A 13,420-nucleotide genomic window follows, 5' to 3' on the forward strand; every position below is an offset into this window, starting at 1 on the left:
TTTAGTTCACCAAGCGGGTTCAGAAACCTCACATCGTTGCATTCTCACAAACGCACTAAGGTTAGGACAAGAATTACTATCTCCATCACACGGGTAAGAAAACTGGTGCAGAAGTTTTTGCAACTCGAGTCCGAGTTCACAGAAAGTAGCGGGTGGAACTGTCAAGCGCCCCCCGCAGAGCCGCAGCCGTCCGCCCAGCGCCCGGGCTGGTGGCGCTCACGGCAGTGGGCGCCGCTGGGCCTGGAGCCCCTACGTTAGGCAGCGCCGCGCAGCTCCTCGGTGGTCCGCTGTCCTGACTCATCTATGCACGCCCTCATCCAGCATGCCCCTCACCTGGACTCCCCGGGGAAGGGCGAGCAGGGGCAGGTACCGGAGCCAGGAGCCGGAAGCTGACGACTTTGACCTCGGAAGTTCCCGCCCCGCTGGAGCGCAGTTCCGGTTAGGCGGTGGAGTTTGTTTACAGTGCTCCCAGGGCTCGCGGCTGCTTCCCCCAACTCGCCCTCCAAGATGGGGAAATCTTTTGCCAACTTCATGTGCAAGAAGGACTTTCATCCAGCCTCCAAATCTAATATCAAAAAAGTGAGTAAAGAGACCCGGAGGAGGGGGGAAATCTGGCCCACGACGACCGGCTTCCTGGAGGCTGCTGGAGGCGAGAGTGGTGGTGTCCCTGAGATCCCTAGGACCGTCCCCTCTTCTCCAGGCCTAAAGCCCTGATGTTCTCGCCCTCTTCTCCGCTAAGCGACTCGCTAACAAAAAGAGTCTTCAACGTTTTTTCTGCATCAGCGAGGAGACAGGCACCTCAGAGGAGCAACGTCGGCCAGAGTGTAAATCCCTCAGATGTGGAGACCGATGATACTAATGGTTCCTTAATACTTCCCTCAGCTGATTCTGTTTTGTCTTTTCGGATCCTAGAGACAGACTACGGCTTCTGAACTCTGCTCTTCTGTGCAAAGCAAACTCCCTATTTAAGACCTTAAAAGAGAAATGCACCCGATAATGTAGTTGCTATTTGATGATCTCGTTGAAGTTCAGCGTTTTAAATAATTGCTCGTTTATTAGGCGTAGCATCTTGCTGAATATCATAGCAGTGAAAAGCAGAATGGTGAGGTAGGAAGATTTAGGGCTTTGGGGTCAGACTTGGGTTGTAGTTATTCAGCACAGTCACTTTCCGCCTTAAGACCTTGCACAAAATATTTAATAACTATGATTCTTTGTCTTCTGATCTATAAACTAAGGACATTGACTTGTAAAATTGTGAGGATTAAGTGAAATGATATAGATAAAGCATTTGAAACAATGCAGGCTCCTGTCACTGTGGTGGCAGCCCGCCACATGGAGCTGGAGCTCAGTAAGATGTTAATTGCCCTTAGCATACAAACTTGTGGAAATGAATTAAACTTTTAAATGTTTTTAAAAGCATTTACAGTGATAATGAGATTTTGCTATACTTCCTCACTTCTAGACCAGTTTTCCTCAACTTTTTTTCATTATTGCCTTCTTAAGGAGCTTTTAGACTTTTTTTCGTAATCACCCCCCTATGAAATTTCAGTGCCACAGATATGTTTTTTTTATGAACAGTATGTACATAAACATAGGCTTTATATAAAATTTTACACAAGTTCATAAACTTAAGAGTGTTCCTGCTTCCCCCAGGAACCAATTATCTATCCCCTTATTAAGAATTTATGCCCTCTCAAACTCAGCGCTACTGACATTTTGAACTGACAATTCTTTGTTGTCGAAGACTGTTCTGTATGTCATAAGATGTTTAGCTACAGTCCTGGCCTCTTCCCTGTACGTGCCAGTAGCATCCTGCGTTTCAACAACAAAAAAACAGTCTCCAGGCATTATGAGAATCTTTGGTGTTAAGAAGCTCTGCTCTAACCAGAACATTTATTTAACAAAGAATTCATACTAGTAGTATAGAAATGGCATTCCTGGTTATGAAACAGGGGAGCTTGCTGATCTATTTGGAAATCAGGCTGCATCCTTATTCCAACCTGCTGCAAGCAGTAGAGCTAGTTGGCCACATCTGATATGTCTTGGAGAAAGTCTTTTGCTTTTCTGAAACAGGAGGGGATACTCAGGACATACTAGAAAGCATGCATCAGAATAATTTGTTCTTTAGTTTTTAGTTGGTTAAGTTCTGCCAACATTGACTAATCAGAATCACATTTATTTCTGCATCATTTTAATCATTATCGTATTTGTAGGATCAACGTTTCATATCTTGAAAGATCCTTAGTAATCATAGCTCTATTTCCTCACTTTATAAATGAGGAAACAAATTTGCCACGAGTTATGCAGCTAGTTAAAGGTAGAACCAGAACTAAGTTCAAATAAGAGGACATTTGATTAGCCCAGGACTTTTTCTACTATTCCAAACTATGTTTGCATGGTTAGAATCATGGGAGTAAGAGGTTTGCTTATATTTAGTTGGTCAAGTAACTTTTGCTACCAAGCACAGACATTTTCTTCCTCTGCATACTCAAAAGTTTATCTGTTACTGATTTTATAGGAGTGAAGAAATCAAATGGAATTCAGGCACTTGCTTTTATTTGTTCTGTTTTTTAACATTTAGAGACAAGTGTACCTGAAAAGCATAATTTTTTACTGGAACTTTTGACATTTAGCCTTAGAAAATTAAGTGAAACATCTTTCTTACAAGTAAAAGTAAATGTGCAGAGAGTAACTTGAAAATCCACTATGAGAAGTTCAGTAAATTCAGTTGCAGGCTTAGAACCTACATTCTTCTTGTCTGTGTAAAGTGTCATGCGCAATGTACCAGATGTTGTTGGCCTCTTTGATCTGTTTCACACCTTTCCCAGGATAGAGGAGAAGAATGAATTGTTTTTGGTTGATTATTTTTGTTTAATAACTTTTCCTTAATAGGTAATTAACACTTTATTGGGGGAAAAGATAACTTCTAGCCTCCTTTGTTGTTTTTTGAGACAGTTTCTCTCTTTTGCCCAGACTAGAGTGTCATGGTATCAGCCTAGTTCACACCAGCTTCAGAATCCTGAGTTCAAGCAGTCCATCTGCCTCACCCTCCTGAGTAACTGGGACACAAGCAACAAAAAAACAGTCTCCAGGCATTATGAGACTGGAGGCACTGCAGTGCCTTGTTAATTTTTCTATTTGTAGTAGAGATGAGTCTCTTGCTCAGGCTTGTCTTGAATTCCTAACCTCAAAGATTCCTTCCTTCTCAGCCTCCCAGAGTACTAGGATTACTGGTGTGTGCCACTGTGCCTGGCCTTAGCCTGCTTTATTAACTAAGGATAACGAAACTTTTAAAATACTTAGAAAAAATTGGCTTGGTTCCTGTAGCTCAGTGGCTAGGGCGCCAGCCACATGTACCAGGGCTGGTGGGTTCAAACTCGGACAGGGCCTGCTAAAACAACAATGACAACAATAACAAAAAAATAGCTGGGCATGTGGTGGACGCCTGTAGTCCCAGCTACTGGGAGGCTGAGGCAAGAGAATCGCTTACCTAAGAGTTTGAGGTTGCTGTGAGCTGTGACAGCACAGCACTCTACCAAGGGCAACATAATAAGACTCTGTCTCAAAAAATAATAATAATAATGGGGGGGGACTTTTGGAGGTGTTAAGTTTGTGGTATAGAATATGGGGATGGTTTCACAGGTATATAATTATCTCCAAACTATTAAGTTGTATACATTAAATATGTAAGGTTTTTTGTATGTCAGTCATACCCCAGTAAAGTTTTTTTTTTTTTTTTTTTTAAGAAGAGGAAAGAAATGGAAGAAACAAAGGAGTTTCATCTAAGTATAGTAGTGCTCCACCATGAAAATTCTAATTGTAAAGTTAGGTACTTTGAGTTTACTACAGTCCAGTAAGTTTTAAGGTCTCATTTGTTCATGAAGATTATGAGTGAATGCTATGTATCTGCTGGTCACTCTGTTATAGATGAAGAAAACAGTTAAATTACATTGTGGTACAACCTCCTTCCTTATCTCTCCTTGTAGACTAGCCAACAGTTCACAAACCTGCTAGTCACAGTAGCAGCACTGTACACTACTCCTTTGTGAAACTCTCTTCTGTCTTATGATTTTCTAGCTCTCCTATTAGACTAGGCCTTTTCCATCAGCTTCAGTGGACCCTTATTCTTAGCCTGCTCCTAAAACATAGGCATTCCCCAGAGTTTCATCCTTGATCTACTTCTTCCTTACTCTGTATGCATTTGCTTTAAAAGACTATTCCTTCATGGACAACATATATCTATACAATGGAATATACAGGATGGAATTAGTCTAATTTCATTCCATTTTCATCTTGATGTCCTACCAGCCATCTCAGATTCAACATATGTGAACTAAACTTTTCTTTCATTTCAAGTCTGTTCTTCTTTTTCTACTTTCTGTATCATAGGTACTAACACAATTCTCTATCCTGTCACCCAAGCCAGAAACTCAGGACTTGTCCCTTCCTCATCGCCCCTTTATCTAGTCAGCTAATTAATTGTATTTGTCTTAGCCTTCCAAATAATCTCTTACCTTAATCCATCTCTCTTCTTCATCACTATTGTCTGTGTCTTACTTTAGACCCTGATCATCCTTCACCTAAATTCTTGCATTTTTTTTTCATGTTCAATTAAGGTTAATTTTCTGGTTAGTATATTTTGAGAGTTGCTTAATAAAACAGCAATGAGAAAAATCGAGACCGAACCAGAGAGGTGAATGAAGCATAAAGTGCTGAACTTGAAATGAAGTTTGCTTGGTAGCAGAACCTTTTTTAGTGGAGACAGTTTCACTTTGAATTCTTCTTGGTAGAGTGTCCTGCTCAAGCGATTCTCTTGCCTCAGCCTTCGGAATAGCTAGGACTGCAGGTGCTGGCCACAACACCTGGCTGTTTTTAGAGACAAGGTCTAACTCTAGCTGTGGCTGCTCTTGAACCCGTGAGCTCAGACAATCCACCTGTCTCTGATGAGCCACCGTGCCTAGTCCTCTGAGAGCAAGACTTCTGTTTATTTTTTTTTTTACATATACATGTGTTTATTAGGTTTCCACTTTTTGCTTTTACAAAATTAAAAAGGCTTAAAATTTAGTAACAATAAAATGTTTAAGATAAGAATTAGAAACAAAAACTTCATAAAGAATGAACGAACAAATTACATTGAGAAAAGAAATCAGACAATTGCTGCATCGAAATATTAAGCAATAATAATACATAATTTGATTTTATCAAATGCTTTTTCTGCATCTATTGAGAAGATCATATAGTCTTTGGTTTTGCTTCTGTTGATACAGTGAATAACATTCATGGACTTATATATATTAAACCAGCCTTGCATCCCTGGGATGAAACCTACTTGATCTTGATGTATGACTTTTCTAATGATAAGCTGTAATCTATTGGCTAGGATTTTGAGAATTTCTACAGCTATAGTCACTAGTGAAATTGGTCTGAAATTCTCCTTTTTAGTTGGGTCTTTTCCTGGTTTTGGTATCAGGGTGATGTTTGCTTTGTAGAACATGTTGGGGAAGATTCCTTCCTCAATTTTTTGGAATAATTTCTGCAGTATAGGAATAAACTCTTCTTTGAAGGTTTGATAGAATTCTGGTGTGAAACCATCTGGACCAGGGCATTTTGGGGGGGGGGATTTTTTATTGTGTCTTTGATCTCAGTGCTTGAATTTGGTCTGTTCAAGAGATCTGTTTCATCTGGGCTAAGTCTAGGGAGAGGGTGGGATTCCAAATATTGATCCATTTCCCTCACATTGTCAAATTTCTGGGCCTAAAGTTTCTGATAGTATTTAGAGATAATCTCTTGTATCTCTGTGGCATCAGTTGTTATTTCCCCTTTATCATTTCTGATTGAGGTTACTAGAGATTTTACTTTTTTATTTCTGGTTAGTCTGGCCAAAGGTTTATCTATTTTATTTATTGTTTTCAAAACAACTTTTTTTTTCATTAATTTTCTGAACGATTCTTTTGTTTTTAATTTCATTAATCCAGCTTGGCGCCTGTGGCTCAGGCAGGAGGATTCGTTGAGGCAGGAGTGTGAGGTTACAGTGAGCTATGATCATACCATTGCATTCTATCCCTGAGACCTTATCTCAAATATATATATGTATATGTATATATGTATGAATGTATATATACACACACATACAGGATGGCCATAAAGTTCTTATGCAATTTAAAATTGCACCCTATTTTAAATTGCACCTAAACTTTATGGCCACCCTATATATTCCATTGTATAGATAATACGCTATTAATATAGGAATAGTCTCTTACAGCAAAAATATGATCTCTTCCAGCAACTTTTGGGACACCTGTAGTTTAACCATACAGAAAAGTGATTTTACGTGAATAGATTCTGAGCATTTTAAAGGCAGAAATAGGTTTTATTATTTTATTCGAGTCTGTGTTAAGTACTCACTATGTATTTGAGCTCTTGAGCAATTAAGACTAGTGAAATAACTTAGTAAATTCTAAAGCTTTATATAAATGGTAGTTATTTTGTTATAAGTAATGTTATTCCTTCCAGCAATGAAACCTTGAAATTCTTTATTGTGTTGTTTACCTTTTGAGCTTCAGCAAAAATTCCAAATATGTACCTTTTCATGCCTATACCAAGTATAGGTTTTCTTCTGTTGCATGGAAGAAAGCTTAAGACATTTTAGATATAGTCTGTTCCTAACACATTTTCTTTCACTTCTACTTTTGTTTTTATTTCTGTATAATAATCCTTCTTGTCTACATCTAAAACTATCCCCATAGAACAGTCCTATCACTATACTGCTAAAATGCTAATAACTGCCCCTTCTTTTGAAATAAAATTGAATAATGGCATCTTTTTTTTTTAACTGGTTATACATCTTTTTTTATTTCTTACAGCGTAACTGTGTACATTAATGCAATCATGGGGTACAGTGTGCTTTTTTTATATACATTTTGAAATATTCTCATCAAACTGGCCAACATAACCTTCATGTCATTTTCCTAGTTATTGAGTGAATAATGGCAGTCTTACCCTCCTTCCTATACTTATGTACTCTCCATCCACAGTTTATAATTATCTCAGTGTTAAGCATTTACCATCAAATTTACATTCTTAAAATTTAGTGTGTTTGAAGGGAAAGGTTTGAGTTCCCCTTTACATTGAATGTTTGTCACCTTGTGTTTTATTCTAAAGGTGGTAGAGTAGTATTGATATCTTTTAAACCTGGAAGTAACATGATTAAATGTATGTGTGTAAGTTATGTGGGCTTTCTTCCTTCACGTGAACACTGTTACAATTTTTAAAATTTCACATAGAGTTACATTTAGCCCTTGATGTTTGTGCCTTTGAGCTACTCTAGAACATCTGATACATCTCTTTCTTAACTCTGTTATTTCCTTTCTCTGTTTTCTCTTCCATTTCTCTTACGGTGTCAGTGACACCCACTGGCATCTGTGGCCATTGTTTAACCCTACTGACTGCCTGTGCTGAAGAGTTATCTAGACTAGACATGTTCCACGTAAAGAGGTGTTTGTGGCTCGGCGCCTATAGCTCAACCGGCTAAGGCGCCAGCCACGTACACCTAAGGTGGCGGGTTCGAATCCCCAGCCTGGACCCGCCAAACAACAATGACGGCTGCCACCAAAAAATAGCCGGGCGTTGTGGTGGGCGCCTGTGGTCCCAGCTTCTTGGGAGACGGAGGCAGGAGACTCACTTGAGCCCAGGAGTTGGAGGTTGCTGTGAGCTTTAATGCCACAGCACTCTTCCCCGGGGGACAGCTTGAGGCTCTGTCTCAAAATAAAAAAGAGGTGTTTGTTCTGTTCCCTGAAATAATGCAGAGAGACTGAGTATAAGTCTTAAGTTTGACACTTTTGCCTGGCTATTTTGCTTGTTCAGCTATTTTGAACCGTTAAATTTAAGAACTTGTATCAGGACCCAAGTCGTATCTTTCAGGTATTATTTTGTGATGATGTCATTATGATCACTTTTCCCAGCTTTACCCATACCTCACATAAAATATAGATTGATGTGACTCATTTGCATTCTGTGAGCAAGTCTCAAATTAGGCAAAGCATAGAAGGACAATAAATGTCTATACTTGAACTGCTGAGAATGCTTACAGAGATATTTCTTTAACAAATGAAAGGATGAAGAGTAAATTGTCTTGATTTGACATGCGTGTCATTATCCTGTTAGTAGCAGGATCGTGGCTAGGGTACTTCATTGGTTTCTTCCAGTATGGTACCTGCCCTTTAGCTGTTGTGATTTTTATATTTAAATTGCACATCTAACATTGAAGCTGGTTTCTCTTGGTTAATCAAGCAACTGACCAAATTAGATGATGTTGCAAACTGTAAACAATGGTGTTTTATATTTTATTGTAAAAGAAAAGCAGACTTCTATTTAGTTTAAATCCAATGAGTTAATTTACTTTTTTTTAACTTCACTGATAGGTATGGATGGCAGAACAGAAAATATCATATGACAAGAAGAAACAAGAAGAATTGATGCAACAATATCTTAAAGAACAAGAATCATATGATAATAGGTAAGAAATTCTGCTATGCCAGTGTTTTTAGAATAATCAATTTTACGAGAATGATTCCTTACTGAATCATCTGTTAAGCCAGTTTGGGGGGATTAAATGCCCAAAGATGAGATTCTGTTCTTTCCCTGTGAACCATCTTCTTCACTTTCATACCTATAGATGGCCACTTTTTCAGCTTTACTCATAACTCACATAACATATAGATTCATGTGACTCATACGCATTCTGTGAGCAAGTGTCAAATTAGACAAAGCTTGGAGGAAAATAAATGTCTTTATTTGAACTGCTGAGAACTCTTAACAAAGGTATTTTTTTAAGATGCTCAAATGAAAAGTTGAAGAGGATGCCTTGAAGAAGAAAAGTATAGTGTCTTTATTTGACATGTATGTCATAATTCTGTTTGTTAGCAGGTTTCCTCCAGCATGGTTTTCCTCCCTTTAGCTATTGTGATTTCATGTTTGTGTTAAAAAATCTAACACTGAAGCTGGTTTCTCTCGGTTAATCCAGCAGCTGAGTAATGGTGCTTTTATTACATAGACCAAATGTCCTCAAACTATGGCCCACGGGCCACATGCAGCCCACCTAGGATATTTATCCGGCCTGCCCGGTGTTTTTGCCACTGCTGTCTGTCCTGCTTAGCAGCCGACTTGTCCCGGGGCCCACAGTCCGGCCCTCCAATGGTCTGAGGGACAGTGAACTGGCCCCCTGTTTAAAAAGTTTGAGGACCCCTGAAGACGGTACTCCAAGTTAAAGACATTTGCTTTCATTTGAAACTCCTAGAATAGACCAATAAATTTTCCACAAAACCCTGATTTTTTTCAAAATATGGAAGTAAACAAAGTAGTACTAAACTTTCACTGCTCTTTTAAAAATATATTTTGAGAGGAAAACTAAATGGAACTTAGTTCAGTTGAGTAGCTTTCTCCCTAATTTTATTCAACCTTGTTAACATTTATTGAATACCTACTTTATGCAAGACAATAAATGGTGTCATAGAGAGCCTGTAAAAGAATCTGAAATGTAGTTTCTCTCAACCTTTAAGACATTTTAACAAGGGATACATACGTGTATAATACATATACTATAAAGAATATGATTTTTGAAGTGCCACAGACACTAGTTTCATCGTATTAGTTGGCTTGTGTAGAATTTCTTTAAAGGGTTCTTTTCTTCAGTGGCCTCACTGAAGAATTTTATTCTCTCATTGACTTTGACTCTTAGAAGTGTTAATTGGGTTTGACTTCCTAAAGAAATCCCAGAGGACTCATTTTTCTTCAAAACTATTTGATCCCTCACAATTAAGAAAAAGTGTTGGCACTTTTTAACTTAATCCAGATTTGTGATGGCATATAGATTTTCAAAGCTGTCGCTGTTCACACAGCATTTCAAAGTTTTAAGAAAATTTTGTAACATTTTCTCCCTTTTCTGTTGGGATTGCTGGAATTGTTCAAATAGTTAAGAAAGCTTCAGACTTAAAACAAATTACTATTACAAAGGAGCAGCACCATTCAGATATTTCAGTCAATGGAATACAGTTTTGGAACTTCATCTCTAACAGAAATATTTTATCTTAATTCCCTTAGGTTTTGGGGGGAGGATGGGTAACCTATAGGTTTTTCTTACTACATAAAATTGTTAACTTTATGTCATGTTTTCCTTAGGTTGCTTATGGGAGATGAACGTGTAAAAAATGGCCTTAATTTCATGTATGAGGCCCCACCAGGAGCTAAGAAAGGTATTGTCTCACTCTCTTTTTAAAAAGCCTTTGGTATGTTTACAACTCAACATTAAAAACTGCTATGACGTATTTTTTGAAAGTTGCTTTTCATCCTTTTAAATTGCTTTTATTCTGTGAAGACAATTGTTCTTTTTTTCTTTCTTTCTTTTGTTTGTTTGGTTTTTTTTTTTTGGCAAATGAATGGTCTTTGCAATGTGAAGACAGTTTTTAAAATACTATCAAGCAGCTAAGGCACCAGCCACAAACAATATCTTTCTGATCTGGTAATATTTCATGGTGTGTCCTTTGAGGACAAAAAAATCTCAACATGAGCAGAAGTACATTTAGTCTTTTATAATTTGTGTATAGGTCTTTAGTCATTGTTACTAAATATATTTGTGAATGGAAACCATAATATGCACTATCAGTGAACAGTATAAAAGCTTAAAATTAAGAATTAACATACTTTTAAAATACTATCTCTTATTCATTATTGTGTTGTATCTTTCATTGTTCTGAATTTTTATCTTGTGAAAGAATAGTCAAACCAATAAATTCTTAAAAATTATAATTACATGCTATGATATCATAGTATAGTATATAGTAGACTTTCATATCGAAGTTTTTAACTTGTTCTCCTTTTCCCTCCATATTTTTGATATACAAACAAGAAAACAAAGAGGTAAAGGACAATTCTTTTTTATGTTTGAATTTACTTTCAGTTGATTGTGACTTAATGGAAAAATTAAAAGAATTTTCAATGAATGTTTTTAGAAAGAAGAAACAGAAGGAGAGACTGAATACAAATTTGAATGGCAGAAAGGAGCCCCAAGAGAAAAGTAAGGACTGCTTTGCTTTTAAGACAAGATATACGTAGTATATCATTAAATTTGTCTGCTATTCCATCTTACATTGTCTTTTCATTCACTAGAGAAACTAACATAGAAAGATATTTTTAATTTTAATTTAATTTAGTGACCTTTTTTTTGAGACAGGGTCTTGGCTGTTGCCAAGGCTGTAGTGTAGTGGTGCAGTTATAAGCTCACTGCAGTTTCCAATTCCTGGGCTCAAGTGATCCTGCTGCCTCAACCTTCCATGTTTTTAGGTTTTACAGGTGCCTGCCACCATGTCCAACTAAATCTGTGCATATATGCATGTAAGAACGCAGTCTTGGCTCGGCACCTGTGGCTCAAGTGGCTAAGGTGCCAGCCATGTACACCCAAGGTGGCGGGTTTGAATCCAGCCTGGGCCCGCCAAACAACAATGATGGCTGCAACCAAAAACAGCCGGGCGTTGTGGCAGGCGCCTGTGGTCCCAGCTACTTGGGAGGCGGAGGCAGGAGACTCGCTTGAGCCCAGGAGTTGGAGGTTGCTGTGAGCTGAGATGCCACAGCACTCTACCCAGGGGGACAGCTTGAGGCTTCTGTCTAAAAAAAAAAAAAAAAAAAGAACGCAGTCTTGCTATGTTGCTCAGGCTGGTCTAAAATACCTCAGCCTCCCAAAGTGCTGTAATTATAGATGTGAGCCACCATGCCTGGCCCAATTTAATGATTTTAATTAGTTATTTTATGCAGTTAATCTGTTTGAACATAGTCTTTTGTTTTATGTACATTTTTATTTTTTAAAAATCAAATTATCAGACCAGACACTTAGATGGTGTTTGGAAATAATAAATGGTATAGTTCTATACACTTATTTAAGTAATATGTTTCATAGTGTTCTTAGAACTATAAAACTGTTTTTCAGAGTAACTGTTGTTCAGTTTATTAAATTATTCTTAGTGTAATGTTGTACATTTTCTCTATTTAATAGATATGCCAAAGATGACATGAACATCCGAGACCAGCCCTTCGGTATTCAGGCAAGTGGTGCATATTTTAATATTATAATGTGTTATAATAATTTTTATTTAATAAATATATCTTTAGATTGTTGTCTAAAAGGTGTTTAAGTTGAAAAGGGCTACTGTGGTTTAGGTTTGTCAAATAATATAAGGAAATGGGGAGAAAACATAAAATGTAGTAGACTGATAAAAGAAATCAAACCTTTGTAGGAAGCATTATAATGATATTGGTCCCTGCAGTTTTCAAAGAATTTGGAGACTTCACTCAAGGTCAAGAAAAGATTTAAAACTATTGTGTATTTAGAACTGGGACAAACTTAGCATTGGAGGGCCAATCCTTATAAATAAAGTTTTGTTGGAACACTCCCTTGTTTACATATTGTCTTTGGTGCTTTCCACTATTGTAACAAAGTTGAGTAGTTGTAACAAAACAGATCTTGCTTGAAAAACCTAAAATATTTATTGCCAGGACCTATACAGAAAATATTTGCCAACCCCTGATTTAGAAATTTGAAGCTTTAAATATTAACTTATTAAAATTAGAGAATTCAGCTGAGCTCAGTGGCCATTGCTTGTAATTCCAGCCAGCACTTTAGGAGGCCAAAGTGGGTGCGTTGCTTGAGACTAGGAGTTGAAGACACACCAAGATCCCAACTCTAGAAGAAAATTAAAAATTAGCCAGCTATTTTTGGTGGTACATGTCTATAGTCCTAACTACTAGGGAGGCTTGAGATAAGCAGATTGCTTGAGCCTAGGAGTTCAAGACTACGGTGAACCATGATCACACCATTGCCTGGGTGACACAGTGAGACTCTGTCTCTTAAAAAATAAAGTAGGCTTGGTGCCTGTGGCTCAAGCAGCTAAGGCACCAGCCACATAACACCTGAGCTGGTGGGTTTGAATCCAGCCTGGGCCCGCCAAACAACAGTAATGGCTGCAACCAAAAAAATAGCCAGGCATTGTGGCAGGCACTTGTAGTCCCAGCTACTTGGGAGGCAGAGACAGGAGAATCTCTTGAACCCAGGAGTTGGAGATTGCTGTGAGCTGTGATGCCATGGCACTCTGCCCAGGGCGACAGCTTGAGGCTCTATCTCAAAAAATAAATAAATAAATAAATAAATAAATAAAGTAAAATAATGAAAATTTAAGATTAAGCCATGACATAATTCTAACTATTTCTTTTTGGTAAGTATATAGTACCACCAAGTAGGAGACAAAAAGAAATGGAATTCAGCTTAGCTTTTAGACAGAATTTATTGTGAGAGACTTTAGTATTTATATTAAATTATCAAACATAGTTATGGGGTCTCTTTCCCTGGAGATCTTTTTTTTTTTTTTTTTTTTTT

At 37.8% G+C, this 13,420-nt stretch overlaps 2 protein-coding genes across 2 annotated transcripts in view; one reads left to right on the top strand and one right to left on the bottom strand.

The window, feature by feature from the left end:
• Positions 1-357, bottom strand: part of SCRN3 (secernin 3) — a 31,017-nt gene extending 30,660 nt beyond the window's left edge. The window contains exon 1 of the mRNA XM_023514165.1: positions 334-357. The gene's annotated coding sequence lies outside the window, so the exon portion shown is untranslated. The remainder of the gene's footprint in view (positions 1-333) is intronic.
• Positions 358-427: 70 nt separating this feature from the next.
• Positions 428-13,420, top strand: part of CIR1 (corepressor interacting with RBPJ, 1) — a 42,413-nt gene continuing 29,420 nt past the window's right edge. The window contains exons 1-6 of the mRNA XM_003791506.3: positions 428-579; positions 8,421-8,515; positions 10,177-10,250; positions 10,904-10,914; positions 11,007-11,071; positions 12,044-12,092. Coding sequence (XP_003791554.1) covers positions 508-579; positions 8,421-8,515; positions 10,177-10,250; positions 10,904-10,914; positions 11,007-11,071; positions 12,044-12,092 — 366 coding nt within the window. The 5' untranslated portion in view covers positions 428-507. The remainder of the gene's footprint in view (positions 580-8,420; positions 8,516-10,176; positions 10,251-10,903; positions 10,915-11,006; positions 11,072-12,043; positions 12,093-13,420) is intronic.

Source organism: Otolemur garnettii, unplaced genomic scaffold (assembly GCF_000181295.1).
Source record: "Otolemur garnettii isolate 467f Iridium unplaced genomic scaffold, OtoGar3 scaffold00048, whole genome shotgun sequence".
Taxonomy (NCBI): Eukaryota; Metazoa; Chordata; class Mammalia; order Primates; family Galagidae; genus Otolemur; species Otolemur garnettii.